At 47.2% G+C, this 19,072-nt stretch overlaps 1 protein-coding gene across 2 annotated transcripts in view; it reads left to right on the plus strand.

The window, feature by feature from the left end:
- LOC142930618 (uncharacterized) overlaps window positions 1–19,072 on the plus strand; it is a 71,410-nt gene that overhangs the window by 33,309 nt on the left and 19,029 nt on the right. For both annotated transcript variants that reach the window (XM_076073540.1, XM_076073541.1), the window contains 8 exons: window positions 4,089–4,133; window positions 6,554–6,589; window positions 11,612–11,647; window positions 11,899–11,955; window positions 12,633–12,704; window positions 14,402–14,473; window positions 16,078–16,113; window positions 18,099–18,179. In XM_076073540.1, coding sequence (XP_075929655.1) covers window positions 4,089–4,133; window positions 6,554–6,589; window positions 11,612–11,647; window positions 11,899–11,955; window positions 12,633–12,704; window positions 14,402–14,473; window positions 16,078–16,113; window positions 18,099–18,179 — 435 coding nt within the window. The remainder of the gene's footprint in view (window positions 1–4,088; window positions 4,134–6,553; window positions 6,590–11,611; window positions 11,648–11,898; window positions 11,956–12,632; window positions 12,705–14,401; window positions 14,474–16,077; window positions 16,114–18,098; window positions 18,180–19,072) is intronic.

Consider the following 19,072-nt stretch of genomic DNA (forward strand, 5'->3'; position numbering starts at 1 on the left):
CTCTCAGCCTTCCCATTTACGAGCTGCTTGCAACGAGCACCGAGCCACACCTCTGACATCGATGTACGTCAGAGTTTGCACGCATGTGCATTTCGCGGGTTTGTGCTTGCAAGACACGTACCGGTGCGCTGGGAATGTGTGAAGGACAAAGATCCCCCGAATAGCCTGAACAGGCTGTTGTGGCAAGTGCTGTTAGTGCAAGAGGTTGCCAGCACCACGCACCGCCACCTGTTGTCTCCCTGGTGACGATGTTTACACATCACGCCAGGTACTGATTTGAGGCTGAGGTGACCCGAGGGGAGGCCGAGAACCGGTTCAGATAATCGTCACTGGTGTTAGCCGTGAGTGAGAATCGATCTCAGGTAGCCAGATCCGTGGCACAGTGCAGTGCGCTAACTGCTGCACGACTGCCCTCCACATGCACAATGAATATATTATGCACGTTAAAAAAGATCCCCCGTATAGCTGTAACGGACTGTTGGTGCAAGTGCTGTTAGCGAGCACCTATGAAGGCCGGCACGGTACACGAGGGGGTTGGTGGCCAGCACCACGCCCGGCCGCCTTTGTCTCCCTAGTGGCGACATTTACACATCACACCAGGTACTCATTGGAGGCTGAGCCGACCTAGGGGAGGGCCATGACCGGTTCAGATAATCGCCACTTGTGTTGCCCGTGAGTGGGAATTGAACTCGGGTCATGCCGGGTTCATAGCGCGGCACGCTAACCGCGACACCACCGCTCCCTCTTATGCGCACACGCACGCACGCACGCGCAGAGGTGCGTGCACTGGTGCATGAGTGCGCGTGCGTCCACTTGAATCCAGACACATTTTCGCTCGGCTCATTTCTCTACCGGAGATAAGGGCCCAGTGGTTTCAATCTCTCTCTGCGCCCACTTCGCTTCAATCACGCTGCATTGAGCAGACACACACGTTATTTGAACCACACATCACAGCCATCACCCGCAGGTGCCCACTCCCCGTGCATTCACTCCAAGCCTCCTTACACATTTGGACAAAACAAAAGTCAACGATCCCCCCCCCCGTATAGCCTGTATGGACTGTTGGGGCTAGTGGTCTTTGGCAAGCACCTTGGTTCACGTATTTAAACCACTTTGGGTGCATGTCGAGATGCAATGAAATGTGAAGCATCTACTGGACATCTTCGACAAAGAACTTTATAAGCTCATCGGATTCCTCCAGCATGAATAAATATTCTGAAAAAATATGATGATGTTAAAAATGGTAAATGATGATGATGATGAATGAAGTGCCCGTCAGAGGTGGAAATTCCTCATTACCCTGGATGAAGCAACTCTTTCCATAGAATGACCTCCGTTAAGAGTTCGCACTAAGTGGTATTTAATTGAAAACGATCAACTATTTTATCAGCACCCAGGGGGGGATGCTTAGCTGAGTTGATCCCTGACCTTGCAATTTTGAACTCGCAGCTGTCCCACTGTGGAGCCCCGGTGCTTTAACCGCAGCGCCACCCGTGGCTGATTAAAGACATTTACGTGATAGGGCAAGCGCTGAATATTGAGAGACAATTATTTTAATCTGAAATGTAGTGCTACAAATAACAAAACTTAATTGAGGTGGTGCTGCTAATTGGTTCTGAAATATTCCACTCAAAAGTTACAGAGTTTACGTGTAATTGGAGCACCGTAGTTCGAAGGGGCTGTGGAAAATCGGAGCTTAGCAAATGAACGGTCTTATCTGCAGACTCTGCGGAGACATGTACGTATGCAGATTTTTTTTAAAAACGTATTAAAATGTGAATCAAATAATAAGCAGCTTTATTAAGGAATTGATTTTTGCATGACCGGCAGCCAGGCGGGGAATTTGGATTAAGAACTAAAAGCGTGCGTGTGTCTTTTTTAAGGGTTTTATTCTCAAATAATTACGGATTGGGAATTTGTATTATAGCAACCATCTCACTCGGTGATCAAACCTGTCACAACATCAGCAAACGTCAACAGATTATCCCAGTTACTGGTCGTGACATTACCCAACATTCCCATCGCTTCCTTCCTCCTGCCAAGATCACGCGTCTGTTGCAACAGTTGGCACTCCACGTCCAAGGTTTAATCTCACAGTCGCATCGCTATCGCCATCTGCATTTTTTTTAGGCCTTCTGACCTTGGCCACAAAAAAATAGCAGAGCTATACAGCACAGCGGGAACTAACCTAGTAAAATCAAAAAATATTTTGGTAAGTAAATGAGTGAAACTAGCTACTCCTCCAATGCCTCTCTCAGTAACTTGCCCTCCAACATCCTCCTCACCGTGTCTCACCCATCGCAACCTTCACCCTCACAAAGGCAAAGATCCCCTGTGTAGCCTTAACAGACTGTTGGGGCAAGTGCAGTTAGCGAGCGTTTATGAAGACCAGCATGGCACTCGAAGGGGTGGGGGGCCAGCACCACGCCCGGTGGCGATGGTTTACACACTGCACCAGGTACTCTGATTTGAGGCTAGGTCGACCTAGGGGAGGCCCAGGACCGGTTCAGATAATCGTCACTGGTGGTGGCCGTGAGCAGGAATCGAACTCTGGTCGCTGGGTTCGTAGCGCGGTGCGGTAACCGCTATGCCACCACTCCCCACAACCCCCTGCGTGACGCACAGCGGTGCCTAAGAACACAAAGGGTTCTCGACTGCATCCACGCTCTCACTTTCCCACTCTGATAACGGTGCACGGGGTGCATCCTAAACCTCTGCCATCAACTACACATTCATCATCGTCAGCTACGGTCAATCCACTGCTGGATGAAGGCCTCCCCTAGCCGCAGCCGCCGCTGCTCACGGTCCTGCGATGTAACGATCCACCGAGGGCTTGCGCACCGCCAGCTGATTCCGTTGCTCCGCGCCACAAATCATCGGACGGGATTTGAGCCCATCAATCCTTGTGTTTTGATTTCGCGTAAAAGCATGCTCTCCAATAATGTCCTCCCTTTCCCTCCCCCCCGATCGAATGATTATCCTTTGCCGCCTAATTACGTGCGATGGAATAAAGTTCAGTATGACATTGATTAAAGCTAAAGAGTTCGTTAAAAAATGCTGATTTGAGTGTGACTGTGCATTGTCTACGCTGAAGGAAGGACGTGCCACGGAAAAAATGACAAATTTTAATTAAAATGGTAACAAAACTCTTGATTAAACATTACAGAAATTTGGAAAAGATAATGGCATAAAAGTTTAGATGGAAAGAAATCTAATTAATTTACTAAAAATTAACAAGTGTGGTGTTGCACAACAGCTCTGTGATAGGAGCATTAATAAACAATGGCAGTTTGTTTTAACTTTAATTTCATCCCAAGTGCGCCATTTATCTCTGAATTACATTACACTGCGTTTGAGCCACTACCACTGGTAAATAGACACCCGCCTCTAACGAACAAAAGGTGGTTCATTCTTATTCGGGTCACAGGTCAGCTTAGCTAATGATCATGTCATGGCAGATCCAATCAAATAACACCACAGAGGTGGCCTGGTGACTCGGGAGCTAAACCATTCAGCTGGCCCTGCTGAGATCATGGATTGTAAACCTACATTCGTCACCTGCGATCAAACTGGACTGTCAGGTTTTAGCGAGTTCATGGTCTCAGCTGAGTCCATCAGTGACTGTCCAAAAAAAAAACATTCAAATGTATTTTTCACTTTCTCAATTTTGGCAAAATTCCAGCTTTGAGAATTCGAATGGTTGCTTTTTGACTTCAATGCTGCGAATATCTCGGCAGCAGAGCAGGCAGGAAAGAACAGCGGCCTGGAGAGCATCAGAGGTCACCTTAAGTGATCTGAGAATCAGTTTCCGTGATATCCAGTTGCATGGGCTATTCTCTAACATGGGGCCGATGCACTGCTCTGCAGTAGTTTCGGACGGGCATATATTAATACAATTGCTTGAGAGCGAAAGCATGGCAAAAAGATTACTGCCACTGTGTAAAGCATCAGAGGAGATCGTAAGCATGGTAAAGTGTGGCCCCTGGCATGGGAACGTGGGATTTCCACCACTGGCTCGTGGCTGCTGTTCAAGTCATTCGTATGCTGCGTACGCACGCGCCTCAACGTGAGTGTTTTGTCCCCCATAGGGAGAAGACGGAAGACCCGGATTAGTCGGTCCCAAAGGTTCCATGGTGAGAGCGTCTTACTACAGTTGGCACATGACCGGCGTTGTGGAATAATTGTGTCGCTCCAATCGGATGCCAGTCGGACGAGCAACGGTCCGCACGCTGGACTTGCAATCCTCACGGCGCGTGGCAGTTGAAACAGTGGAGCAAGTTTCTTAAAATCTCCCCCTCTACCCCCCCCCCCCCCCGCGCTCCTATCCACTCAGCAGGAGACATGGGTATAACCACAGCTAGTCGATCGTCGGGTCGCATGTGGCGGGGTAAAGTGTGGCGACTCCCACCTCCCCATTCAAGACGTCTGGCCAGTGTGGAAGAGTAGGCCAAGTACTCTCTTAGAGTGGCTCCATAGAGCTTCTTCTGTTTGGAGGCCTTTCCGCCACTTCTCCGCCGCTTGCCTCCTCTGCCCAAAAATGTAACCAAATAAAACCACATACACAGCCAAGCGAACACACTGCACCACAAACCAGCCGTTTCTTTTATATTGCATCGTAAAAAAATACAATTGTAAGGCAGCACCGAAACGAATTTGGGGTGGAGGAAGTTGCGCGGTGGATCACGCGCTGTGGATCGAGCAACTGCGGATCGTGCAACTGTGGAACATGCAACTGTGGATCGCGCAACTGCGGATCACGCGCTGTGGATCGTGCAACTGTGGATCACGCGCTGTGGATCGTGCAACTGCGGATCACGCGCTGAGCGATGAACCCGGCCGTCTGGGTTCGATTCCCGGCCACGACTTACATTCGGTGGCGAGCGATTACCCGAATCTGTTCTTGGGGCACCCCTCTCGCTCCCTTCACCAACCCGCACTTACCAGCGTGGTGAAGTATGGTCAAACACCTCCCCTTCCCCCCACATAACCGAAATGGCATGGGGAGACCTTCATCCAGCAGTGGATTGACAACATGAATAATTTTACATTTGATACATTGTTATTGTTTATGTAAGTGGACCGGCAAGAGTCTTTTCTGAGGATGGTTTTAGTGGAGCCCCAAGTCCTAAATTGAGAAGAAATGTGAATTGGTTGCTTGATTTAAATCTGTGACCCCGGTCAGCACAGAGGCCTTGGTTGTGACCCTTAAAGTTGGTTAACTCCACGCATTACCATGCAAGCAATGTTTGTGTATTCCTCCAAGGTCTAATGTGAGCCAATAAGTGTCATTGTTCCGTAACCTTCCCACGTTTCTTTTTTGTTCGTGTGAAACCACCTCTGTCAAAATCGGCAATTTAATAATGTGCAATTATTTATTTATATTTTCTGCAAAGGCCATGCCAGAAAAAACACAGAGACACAAGGGCACTCAGCATCCAATGGCCAGCATAAGCATAATCTTTGGGCACAATATAAATCAGCAGAGAACAAAACGTCAGTCCCAGATCTGCCCCTAGCAGATACCATCACCCACACCGGCCCTCTGAGAGTACATCATTTTAACAGCGTACTCTGGACCGGTTTCGACATTCAGTGTCTCATCAGCAGGGTCAGGCTCCCTTGACCTAATGCTGGCGGACCGCCAGCATGTTTATAGGGCAAAAACCATGACTCGTAGATATGGGTCCTAGTTTGACACAAAACTATATAATACGTTGGATACGTAATAAAATAAAATAAAAACAAATTACGTATCGAGGAGGATATTTTAAGCAGACATTGATTATTTATTTAGTTAATTGTATTCTCCACAATGATGTCGTGTTATGTCACATTTAGTTGAGCGACGAAGCAGCCTCGCTTAGCACCGTTGTGTCTGCCACTTGCGTGGTCTCTGCCACACAGAGGCCTGCTCTGTCAGGGTTGACGATCGTCGGTGTGACGAGCACAGTTGCCAGCTACTCCCCCACACCCTCTAGACACACATTAAATTAAAACTATATTTCAACTATTTGTTTTACCAGGTAAGGCCCACTGAGCTAAGTAGCTCTTTTTCAGAAGCGACCTGGCCACAGTTGATAGCTCAACGAAAGTGGCTTATCGTCGTGTGGAAATATATATCAGACAAATAATCGAAACGCACGTTTCCAAAGTCGTCAATAATCGTAACGACAACGCAATTTATAGCGCGCACGAATATTTCACAGATAACAATAAGTGACCGCGACTCTGAAGCGCAAATAAGGACAGCCGTCAATGGGTCATGAAACACGTTTAGATGGCTGGCAACATAAATTGTTTTTAAAAAAATGTTTTTTTAAATGGTGACGCTGTCTTGCATTGGCAGTAGTGCACGGGCACAAATAACAAAATGAACGACGCGGAGATCTCTCTGCTATGCTCGACAATGACGAAGAGCCATTGCCTGAAGCATCGCATATTTATCACACGTATTTATTTTCCATCCCCCCCGTCGGGGGTTTATTTTACGAATGAACGCCTTGAGACGAGTTTCGCGTCACAATGAATGTCACCGTCTCTTGTCCCAACGCAGGGTCTCCCTGGTCTCTCCGGAGACATTGGAACGAAGGTATGTGGTTTCCGATTCGCTGTGCGGTGGCGGTAGATGCGTTCCAAGAAATAAAACGGGGGGCACGCAAAGAGAAAGCGCGCAGGGCAGCTGCGTGCCGCGAGTAGCTCGCTCAGGACACATACTTCGTGTTGGCCCACGTCCGACCGCAGGCCTCCATGGAGCCAAATGTGTAGTGTATAGTGTTGTCTATAGTAGTGTATAGTGTAGTCTATAGTAGTGTATAGTGTAGTCTATAGTAATGTAGTGTATAGTGTAGTCTATAGTAATGTAGTGTATAGTGTAGTCTATAGTAGTGTATAGTGTAGTCTATAGTAGTGTATAGTGTAGTCTAGTAGTGTAGTGTATAGTGTAGTCTATAGTAGTGTAGTGTATAGTGTAGTCTATAGTAGTGTAGTGTATAGTAGTGTAGTGTATAGTAGTGTATAAAAGTGTAGTGTATAGTAGTATATTGTAGTTAGTGTAGAACCGCTCTTAACGACCACCCCTGTTAACGACTCATCACTTAACAACGGGCCTCCATGGAGCCAAATGTGTAGTGTATAGTGTAGTCTATAGTAGTGTAGTGGTATAGTAGTGCAGTTTATAGCAGTGTAGTGTATAATAGTGTAGTGTATAGTAGTATGTGTAGTGTAGTGTATAGTAGTGTATAAAAGTGTAGTGTATAGTAGTATATTGTAGTTAGTGTAGAACCCCTCTTAACGACCACCCCTGTTAACGACTCATCACTTAACAACGGGCCTCCATAGAGCCCAATGTGTAGTGTATAGTGTAGTCTATAGTAGTGTAGTGTATAGTGTAGTCTATAGTAGTGTAGTGTATAGTGTAGTCCATAGTAGTGTAGTGGTATAGTAGTGCAGTTTATAGCAGTGTAGTGCATAATAGTGTAGTGTATAGTAGTATGTGTAGTGTATAGTAGTGTTTAAAAGTATAGTGTATAGTAGTATATTGTAGTTAGTGTAGAACCCCTCTTAACGACCACCCCTGTTAACGACTCATCACTTAACAACGGGCCTCCATAGAGCCCAATGTGTAGTGTATAGTGTAGTCTATAGTAGTGTAGTGTATAGTGTAGTCTATAGTAGTGTAGTGTATAGTGTAGTCTATAGTAGTGTAGTGTATAGTGTAGTCTATAGTAGTGTAGTGTATAGTAGTGTAGTGTATAGTAGTATGTGTAGTGTAGTGTATAAAAGTGTAGTGTATAGTAGTATATTGTAGTTAGTGTAGAACCCCTCTTAACGACCACCCCTGTTAACGACTCATCACTTAACAACGGGCCTCCATAGAGCCCAATGTGTAGTGTATAGTGTAGTCTACAGTAGTGTAGTGTATAGTGTAGTGGCTCTATAGAGCCCAATGTGTAGTGTATAGTGTAGTCTATAGTAGTGTAGTGTATAGTGTAGTGGCTCTATAGAGCCCAATGTGTAGTGTATAGTGTAGTCTATAGTAGTGTAGTGTATAGTGTAGTGGCTCTATAGAGCCCAATGTATAGTGTATAGTGTAGTCTATAGTAGTGTAGTGTATAGTGTAGTGGCTCTATAGAGCCCAATGTGTAGTGTATAGTGTAGTCTATAGTAGTGTAGTGTATAGTGTAGTGGCTCTATAGAGCCCAATGTGTAGTGTATAGTGTAGTGTATAGTGTAGTGGCTCTATAGAGCCCAATGTGTAGTGTATAGTGTAGTGTATAGTGTAGTCTATAGTAGTGTAGTGTGTAGTGTAGTGGCTCTATAGAGCCCAATGTGTAGTGTATAGTAGTGTAGTCTATAATAGTGTAGTGTATAGTGTAGTGTAGTGACTTTATAGTGCCCAATGTGTAGTGTATAGTAGTGTAGTCTATAATAGTGTAGTGTATAGTGCAGTGTAGTGGCTCTATAGAGCCCAATGTGTTCACTTACCGACCTTTCCCCTGTTAACGACGGGCTGTTGCAGGTACAGTAAATATTAATTCATGCATCGATTAACCGTGTTTATTTTAATATTGTGTGTTTATAATGTTGTTAGTATATTTATGTATTTATATCCATGGTTTAAATATTAGAAAGTACGTTTTTTGGGTGAAAAACGTTCATTTCCATGCTATTGGAACGAATGAAGCCTTTAACATGTATTTCCTATGCTCAACAACCAAATCACTTAACGACCGGTTTTGTGGAACCCATTTTGCCATCGTTACAGGTGAGCTGTATATACGTCGCACAGAACGAGGGAAACCCGAATAATAGTTTAAGTTATGCGTCTTTGTAAATACAGTATTTTGTTGAAAGTCATCTATATTTTTACCACCCTTTTATAATCAACCAATATGAATGACATCACAAAAGCATGGACGCAACGTGGGAAATCACACAACCCTCCGATTAGTGACTGTTGGCTACGTGCGGCGTGAAAGAAGTTCAGCATACGTACATAATGTTCCTACTTTTTTTCGTTTTCCTGGCAGCAAGATCCTCCTGTTGGTCAAAAATATACAGTGAGGGAAAAAAGTATTTGATCCCCTGCTGATTTTGTACGTTTGCCCACTGACAAAGAAAGGATCAGTCTATAATTTTAATGGTAGGTTTATTTGAACAGTGAGAGACAGAAAAACAACAACAAAAATCCATAAAAACGCATGTCAAAAATGTTATAAATTTGTTTTAATGAGGGAAATAAGTATTCGACCCCCTCTCAATCAGAACGATTTCTGGCTCCCAGGTGTCTTTTATACAGGTAACGAGCTGAAATTAGGAGCACACTCTTAAAGGGAGTGCTCCTAATCTCAGCTTGTTACCTGTATAAAAGGCACCTGTCCACAGAAGCAATCAATCAATCAGATTCCAAACTCTCCACCATGGCCAAGACCAAAGAGCTCTCCAAGGATGTCAGGGACAAGATTGTAGACCTACACAAGGCCGGAATGGGCTACAAGACCATTGCTAAGCAGCTTGGTGAGAAGGTGACAACAGTTGGTGCGATTATTCGCAAATGGAAGAAACACAAAAGAACTGCCAATCTTCCTCGGCCTAGGGCAAGGTCCCCCTGCTCAAGAAAGCACATATACATGCCCGTCTGAAGTTTGCCAATGAACATCTGAATGATTCAGAGGACAACTTTGGTGAAAGTGTTGTAGTCAGATGAAACCAAAATGGAGCTCTTTGGCATCAACTCAACTCGCCGTGTTTGGAGGAGGAGGAATGCTGCCTATGACCCCAAGAACATCATCCCCACCGTCAAACATGGAGGTGGAAACATTATGCTTTGGGGGTGTTTTTCTGCTAAGGGGACAGGACAACTTCACCGCATCAAAGGGACGATGGACGGGGCCATGTACCATCAAATCTTGGGTGAGAACCACCTTCCCTCAGCCAGGGCATTGAAAATGGGTCGTGGATGGGTATTCCAGCATGACAATGACCCAAAACACACGGCCAAGGCAACAAAGGAGTGGCTTAAGAAGAAGCACATTAAGGTCCTGGAGTGGCCTAGCCAGTCTCCAGACCTTAATCCCATAGAAAATCTGTGGAGGAAGCTGAAGGTTCGAGTTGCCAAACGTCAGGCTCGAAACCTTAATGACTTGGAGAATATCTGCAAAGACGATGGGGCAAAATCCCTCCTGAGATGTGTGCAAACCTGGTGTCCAACTACAATAAACGTCTGACCTCTGTGATTGCCAAGAAGGGTTTTGCCACCAAGTACTAAGTCATGTTTTGCAGAGGGGTCAAATACTTATTTAATGTTGTTATTCTGTCTCTCACTGTTCAAATGAACCTACCATTAAAATTATAGACTGATCATTTCTTTGTTAGTGGGCAAACGTACAAAATCAGCAGGGGATCAAATACTTTTTTCCCTCACTGTAAATGTGTGTTTGTAGTCCTTCATTGCCTCCACCACGGGTGACCAAGCCCATGCTCTAAGCCATGCGAGCACAGTGCTTTGAGACGGTCATTATGTGGCTTCGTGCTACATTAGCCTCTCCGTCGTGTGGCGCTATTTGGAACACAAATGGCCCATTGTCACAGCCAATATCAATTCATGCAGAAGTGGTGGGGGGGGGAGTTTTTTGTTGACATTTTTAATTTTTCTATTTCAAGTGCCGGTAATTGAAGTATTCTTTTTTTTCTCTCCACTTTTCATTCGATGATTTCATTTAGCTTCGCGCAAAGGTGACCGGCATTTGCTTTTTGTCTAGCGTAAACAATAACAGAATCAGCTCGCCATTGCCGAACGCCTGCTAACAAAAAAAATATCTCTCGGACGAACGGAAAATGGCGTTTGTGTCGAAATGGGTTTCATGAAAATTACCTTGCCCAGTGGAAATGTTCATACCGTTGGAAAACGTGTCCATGCATTTAAGTACAAATAAGGTTCGTATTATTATTTTGTATATTCTTGGAATGTCTCAACAAAGTCTCAAGGCTTTTTCTCAAGAGAGTCCTTCTTTGGTATTGTTTGGCCGATTTCTCCAAAATAATAATGTAAGCACGTTTTTAAACAACAACATTAAAAAATAAGCACGATATGTAACGCGCGCATGTGTCACGGGTCGGACGCAATTTTCCATCGAGAACTCACGAGGCACGAAGCCAAAGCTCAAAGCTCCTCGTACACCAAACTAATTGGATGAGAGCCTGGCCGGGTGAGGGGCTGAAGAGGTGGGGGTCTAAATGGATGAGAGCCTGGCCCGCTGAGGGGCTGAAGAGGTGAGGGGCATGATATTTTCGTGTGATTTTACCCAGAGAGGTAACTTGTCGAGGGATTCTTAAAGTGTGGACAGTGACGCCGGCACACGTGGCCTGCTGTCTTTTTGAGCGATGCCACACGGGATCTTGAACGTCTGCTGTGAAGCAGACTTGCGCATGGTATTTATGGTCGAAACACCCGGAGTATTAACCAGGGTGGCCTATGGGTTCGAAACCGCGAACGTCTCTGCAAGAAGCGGCGCGCGTTCTAATGTTTGGCCGTGCGAACGTTCGGCCGTTTTACTAACGCACATCGAGATACGTTTTATTTTTGTTTAAATTTGTCATCATTCTCTTTCAGGGTGACGCTGGAAGTCCTGGGTCTAAAGGTGACAAGGTATGGATTTTTTTACTGATTTTTCCATATTTTCTTATCACCAACTGTGTTAACCAGAGGTCACTTTGGAAGGGATCTCAGAGGTATCTCTGTGATATCCACTTCCTTGGGGCCTTTACTTCCAAGGGATTGTTTCTCGCAGGTTATGACACCGAGATCACAATCTGGATAACGTTGCGGACAAAGAAAATGTATTGAATACTAAACAATGATATTTCCTGTTCGTTGTCCCCGTGATTATTACTGTGCAGGGAAACTCAGTGGGTGTTGAAGGACTGCCCGGAGCGAGAGGCAACAAAGGAGAGCCAGTGAGCACGAGCATCACCGACACCCACACCCTACAAAGACAAAGATCCCCCGTATAGCCTTAACGGACTGTTGGGGCAAGTGCTGTTAGCGAGCACCTATGAAGGCCGGCATGGCACACGAGGGGGTGGGTGGCCAGCACCACGCCAGGCCGCCTATGTCTCCCCAGGGACAATATTTAAGCACCAGACCAGGTATTTATTTGAGGCTGAGTCAACCTAGGGGAGGCCCAGGACCGGTTCATGACACCGGGTCGCCAGGTTTGTAGCGCAGCACGCAAACAGCTACACACACACACAGACACTCTTCCTAAATCGGCGATTCTTAAACTTTTCTGGGGGAATGCACCCACAGGCATGGATGCCGTGCAGGAGAAATTTTGACAGTGGCAACGGTGAAAGTCAGCATCACGTTGTGGTGATGACATGAAATTAGTGCCTTGCTAACACTGCACTGACTAGAGGCATGAATGTGTATTTAGATCTTAGTAATAATTTGCTTTTAGGAGTTTGATGGGGTAGGGGCAATTGGAAGGCCGCTCTACCAAACAGGCTGAGAACCACTGCCCTAAGTACACACCTCCTGGATGGCTCGTCATAAGTGGCAGCCAGGATCTACCCACTGCACGTGCCCCTGTGTATCTGTGCGTGTGTTAATCGCAATGTGTGTGTGTACGCAGGGTGAACGTGGCTTCAAGGGGCTGGATGGAGAGAGTGGATTGAAAGGTGACTCTGGGATGCCAGGGCAGAAGGTAAACGTGGAGCCAGAATCGGAATTCGAATATGTATTTACTTATTTATTTATACTGGCGGGTTTAACGACACATGTATATTTACGCGATCTAGCCCATAATCCTCTATTATGGATAATTTTGGTCGCGGAAGCCTACGTGTTAAGCTAACTATAAAGCTCTTTTTCATCAATGTCCGGTAAGGGCAGGTCAGAACGTTACAACACCAGACACTTGGTGTCAGGACTTGAGGATCGGGATTTTTAGTTATCGGGCACCTAACTACCATGGCATCTTAACGCTCTTTACGTGCAAAAAAAAACACACGAATCGCAGAAAGACACAATTTTGGTGAGCGTTATGAGCGTGGTGAGTGTGGCGAGCGTGGGGAGTGTGGCGAGTGTGGCGAGCGTGGTGAGTGTGGCGAGCGTGGCGAGCGTGGCGAGGGTGGCGAGTGTGGTGAGTGTGGCGAGGGTGGCGAGTGTGGTGAGGGTGGTGAGGGTGGCGAGTGTGGTGAGGGTGGTGAGGGTGGTGAGGGTGGTGAGGGTGGCGAGCGTGGCGAGTGTGGTGAGCGTGGTGAGCGTGGCGAGTGTGGTGAGGATCGCGAGTGTGGTGAGTGTGGCGAGTGTGGTGAGTGTGGCGAGTGTGGCGAGCGTGGTGAGGGTGGCGAGTGTGGCGAGCGTGGTGATTGTGGTGAGCGTGGCGAGCGTGGCGAGTGTGGTGAGCGTGGCGAGCGTGATGAGTGTGGCGAGCGTGTGGGTGTGGCGAGCGTGGTGAGGGTGGCGAGTGTGGTGAGCGTGGCGAGTGTGGTGAGGGTGGCGAGTGTGGCGAGCGTGGCGAGCGTGATGAGCGTGGCGAGCGTGGTGAGCGTGGCGAGCGTGGTGAGGGTGGCGAGTGTGGCGAGCGTGGTGAGTGTGGTAAGTGTGGTGAGTGTGGCGAGTGTTAGTGCAGACCCGTCGTTTTGGACTTTCCCTCGTGTGTGTGCACTGTTAACGCCAACCCTCTCAGAAATGCCGTCTCCACCTCCATCAAGAAGTAACGGAAAGAGACTGAAGTATAAAACCCTGGATCTGTGAGACAAATACAAAGTTTTGGATATAATTGATGCAGAGTGTTTGTCAATGCGTACGGGGTGTGAAAAGTTTGGCAAACTAATTTGGATTATTTTTCTAATTGTGGCAGGAGGCACTGGGGAGTACCATTGTACATCATTTGGAATATTGGATAATTCGGCAAGGCCACAGCCCCATATGTGTCGAATTGACATGGTTTTGCTTTGCAGTAATTACATTGTGAGTGTAATTCTGGTGCACATGGCATCATAGTCTTTTTTTTGTAATGTCACGGGATCTTGAATGTCTGCTGTAAGCTAGACCGTCTTTATTTGCTTAATGCACCAGAAGTATTCGTTTTAGTTCGCTTATATCCATGCCTGGCGGCCACATTTAATCGAATTTATTTCCATGGCGACCTAAGAAAATAGGACCACAATGCAGTTCTTCGATGAAATGCCGATGGGTTATTTTTTTGCATAATGCATTCATGCTTATTACCCACGTGTGCGTGCTGTTTAAAACTCACGCCTAGCACCAGCACCGCATGTGGAGCTCGTCTCTGACTCTTGATAAATCTGAATTCGTAACTCATCGCTGCCATCTCACCCCCCCCCCCCCCCCGTCCTTCTCTCTATCTCTGTCCCTATTGCTGCACCTTGACAGGGTGACAAAGGGGAACCGGGTCTACAGGGGTCAGTGGGAATTTCCGGACCTAGAGGCCCACTGGGAGAGAAGGTGAGAGCTGCCTACTTTGTATTCCCGTCGGGTGGCTGGAGCAGCCCTCTGCATAGAGAACGTCCGACCGTGTCCGTCCATTGCTCGCTGAGCCCCATTAGCTTCCATTACACACACAAAGTGCCTGCCACAAAATGAACCACGATAGCTTGCTGATCTCGTCTAGGAGCTTAAACCATCGTGCAAACTCAGGTCATCAACGCAGCGGCGGCTTTTGGCAAACCATTGAACAAAGGCACTTTCAGATGCGCTTCTGCGGCCGTCTGGAACGCACTTCCGTTCGATATTAGTAAGCCATCGGAGCTATGTACTTTTAAATCTCGATTTAAAACGAATTACTTTATAACTGTTTTTGTTCATTGTCTGTTGTCCATTCGCCGCATCTCCCATTAGCACGGTTGGCTACGTACAGCGCGAAAGACATTCAACTTACAGATATACGTACTGCTTAATCATCCAGTCCACATGACTCTGCTTGTGCGGTCACACAGCCCCCCACGTAATGGTTCATGAGAACGGCCAGTTGAAGTGAACTCCAGGAGAAACGACTGATGAACTTTGCGAGTTGGCCTCGAGACAGATATGACCGGAGCAAAAGTCGCGGAGACGTTTCGCGAAGCGAACGGAGACGTTTGTTGGACAACGCAGCCGTGTTTGTTTGGAATAAAATGGTTAAATTTAAGAAGCAAGTGAGAGCAGGTGCTTTTGTGAAACTAAATTTTATGATAAAGAAGTGCCAGAAGAGGAATAAAGTGTTCAGTGAGTGGGCATTGCCCGCGATCGTGTATGGTTTGAAAAGCATGTTCATAAACAAAAGTCATGGCGCAAAATGTGAAAAGTGTGCAAAGAAGCGTGGGGAGATACGCGCCTTGAATTACACCGACAGAGGATTGCACTGGATCAGGGACCAACCAACGATTATGGACGTCCAAAATGGAGTTTTTTTTGGGGTTAGATCGCGTCAACATAAATGTGTCGTTAAACCCGCCACCACCCTACACAGCCAATTAGTAAGGTTTTTCACGTCAACAAAACATTGCAATTCGTTACTCGTGGAGCACATCGGTGTGTTGGAGAGTAAACCCACAAATCGTAAATGTGACAAACCTTACTAAGGGGCTTGTCGGGTGGTGGCAGGTTTAACGTCGCATTTATATTCACGCAAAATAACCCCAAAAAACCTGTTATGGATGAAATTGGTCGCAAAAGGCAACGTGTTGAGCTGATTACGGATGTTTGTTGGACTTATTTTGCATCGTACGTCGCCAACTGTGCTCATCGGAGGTTGCGGGTGGAAGGGCAATAAAGGAAACAGTCAATGTGGTTGAGAGAGACATCACATTGACTGTTGAGGACAGTGAAGTGGGCTTGGGCTGGATTCGTCCGCTCCGAGGGATAACAGCCGATGGATGAGACTGGGAACAGAATGGGCAGAGGTCCCGTGGTTTACAAGAGGCTTGAGCTGGTTGAGAGAGATATATCGAATGGCTGAGATGGGGAAAACTTTAATTTTACACCACCGGTTAAAATCCACCAAAGGTATCGTAGAAACGTGTTTTGATAAAATGTCAGTTCTTTTTTTGTCCACTTCTCATTTATTTCAGGGTGAGCCAGGTGAAGTGGGCCTTCCAGGAGACCCGGTAAGAATTTCATATATCAATATATATAACCGTATTCTCCGGAAAAAGTTGTCGATAGAGCTATGCAAATCTGGTCGCGCACACACGGGGCACTAGGTTATCAGAGGTATCCTCAACTTTTGCTTTTCAATAAATGTTGAAAAGTGCATCTTTTAATCTGGAGAAGAAATCATAATTTCTTTGTGACATGACCATCAATTTAGATGTGAGGCTGGTGGATCACTCAAAAGATGGAAGCACGATGTTTGCTAGTCTCCCACAAATTAATGGCTTTAGGAGGGAGTGCAGGGAGTAGGTTTGTGACTGGCCACCGTGTGAAATGGAATTACACTGTTAGCATCTCGAAATTGTCAGTTATCTCATGGAACTCGGATTTATTCTCACACAGCATGAATATACAATTTGAAATTGGCCAAACAGCTTTGAGTCTTGAGACTAGGTATGGCTTTCCATGATGCTGCTTCTGGAGGTGGTGCTGATGCTGATGAGACCGAATATGAAGCTGCTACTGCTACAGTGGTTGCTGTTTATAATGATGATCATGATATTCTTGGGTCTTTCGGTAAAGTCACGTAGATAGGTTCAAAGAAAATAACAAAAAATAACAAAAACCTACGATGATCGCTTGTGTTGCGATCGAAACGTCGTAGTTTTTTGTTATTTTTTGTTGTTATTTTATTTGAACCTATCTACGTGACTTTGCCGAAAGACCCAATAATATGAATTCCTGTAGTCACGAAAGCTTTAATCAAGATGATCATGATGGTAATTGTATTGGCGACAATGCTTAGGAATATTAACAATTAATCAATGAATAGATTCTTGCACTGACAATGCATGCATAGAAATGTGCGTGTAAGAATACACGTATTTCATTTAATTAGTATATACTTTATTTTTGATAATACCACTATGGATTCCATAAACTCGTACCACTGTAGCTTCTATAGATTCACACAGCACTATAGCTATCCACATCACTATAAAATCAACATGCACCACAATGGCAAATGTTAATTAACCAATGGAATAATGCCTTCGAATCGTGACAATTCATGAAATTGTGGGGGAGATTAATTGTTGCACTGGTAACGATGCCACTGATTCAACCGCAATTACAATTTGCATTTATATAGCATCTAAATGCAACAGCATCTCAAGATGCTAATGATGGTGATACCATGATAATCAATGAATATTTCCTCTCCCATTCTTTAACTTAGTCAATCCTCCCTCCGGCGTTGATAAAGCAGAGCGCCACTTTGCTGGTGAAGTCAACGGTGGTTGTGCTATGGATAAACTCGCCCCCGACATAGCAATGTCGAATTTCCACCAACTGACACCAGTTGAGATAAGCACCACCTCCGTGGTCATCTGAACAGCGAATCGCCGTCACTTTGATGCTAACCGCACGGTGGAGTGGTGGCAGGGCGGTGAATCCACTGCGCCATTAAACCCAGCCACGTGATTTCATTTTCCAGCGAAGGCTAACATCAGTGGCGAGTGATATGCGAGCGAATCTTGGGTACCCCCCGCCCAACCCCCCCCCCCCCCTGATCCTCTTCCAAGACGTCTGGCCAGAGTGGAAGAGTAGGCCAAAACATACTCTCTAGAAGGAGCTCCCTAAACGGTGGAGGGTTAGGCATGGCACATATGCAGCAATCATAGGACCTGGCAGAGGGTGACTTCTACGCCGCTGGCCGTGGTGATCTCCCGGTTCTGACCTTGTGGGGTACCCTTCCACCAGCAGTGGAGTGAGCAAGCAATTGCAGGGCTGCCCCTGGACCTGTTTTTTTAATTTTAGTTTTAGCGATGGGCAGGCCGCGTGCGGTGGGGTGCGGTGCGGGTCACTCCCACCTCTTCCAGGATGCCTGGCGGGCGTGGAGCAGGAGGCCTAGATGCTGCCCTTCAGCGGGGCTCGCGAGGCAGCAGTGACGTGAGCGGGCACTTGCGGGGCTGCCCCTTTGACTTCTTTACTTCCTCAGGGAGAGGACGGGAGGTACGGCATCAACGGAACGAAGGGGGACAAGGGGGAGCGAGGCTTCCGTGGCCCAAAGGGCGACGTGGTGAGTACGCGCGACGCGGTGAGTACGCGCGACTTGGTGAGCACGTGGTGAGCACGCGCTACGTGGTGAGCACGTGGTGAGTACGTGGTGAGTACGCGCGACTTGGTGAGCACGTGGTGAGCACGCGCTACGTGGTGAGCACGTGGTGAGTACGTGGTGAGTACGCGCGACTTGGTGAGCACGTGGTGAGCACGCGCTACGTGGTGAGCACGTGGTGAGTACGTGGTGAGTACGCGCGACGTGGTGAGCACGCGCTATGTGGTGAGTACGTGCGACGTGGTGAGTACGTGGTGAGTACGTGGTGAGTACGTGCGACGTGGTGAGTACGTGGTGAGTACGTGGTGAGTACGCGCGACGTGGTGAGTACGTGGTGAGTACGCGCGACGTGGTGAGTACGTGGTGAGTACGCGCTACGTGGTGAGTACGCGCGGTGCCAGAGGCGTGTTGCGAAAAAGAAGCCCCGGCACTTGGGAGCAGCAACTTGGGAGCAGAAACTTGGGAGCAGCAACTCGGGTGGTTTTCGGAGTGTGGGACGCCGGGCGCGAACACGCCGCGGGTGTGCGTGCGTGCGTGTGTGTGTGTGCGTGCGTGCGTGTGTGTGTGTGCGTGTGTGTGTGCGTGCGTGTGTGCGTGTGTGTGTGCGTGTGTGTGTGCGTGTGTGCGTGCGTGTGTGCGTGTGTGCGTGCGTGCGTGCGCATGCATGCGTGTGTGTGCGTGTGTGTGCTTGCGTGCGTGCGCGTGCACGTGTGCGTGTGTGTGCGTGCGTGAGTGCGTGCGCACACCCCCAGCGGGTGCGATGGGCTCGGCCGCTCCCGTTCAGGATGCCGCAGGAGCACAGGCGACCCCAAGAGAAAGACCAAAATCCACATGGTGGGATGCCGACCATAAGAATC

The sequence above is a fragment of the Petromyzon marinus genome, chromosome 42, assembly GCF_048934315.1.
Source record: "Petromyzon marinus isolate PM22_M1 ecotype Great Lakes invasive population chromosome 42, UKy_Petmar_22M1.pri1.0, whole genome shotgun sequence".
NCBI classification, from domain to species: Eukaryota; Metazoa; Chordata; class Hyperoartia; order Petromyzontiformes; family Petromyzontidae; genus Petromyzon; species Petromyzon marinus.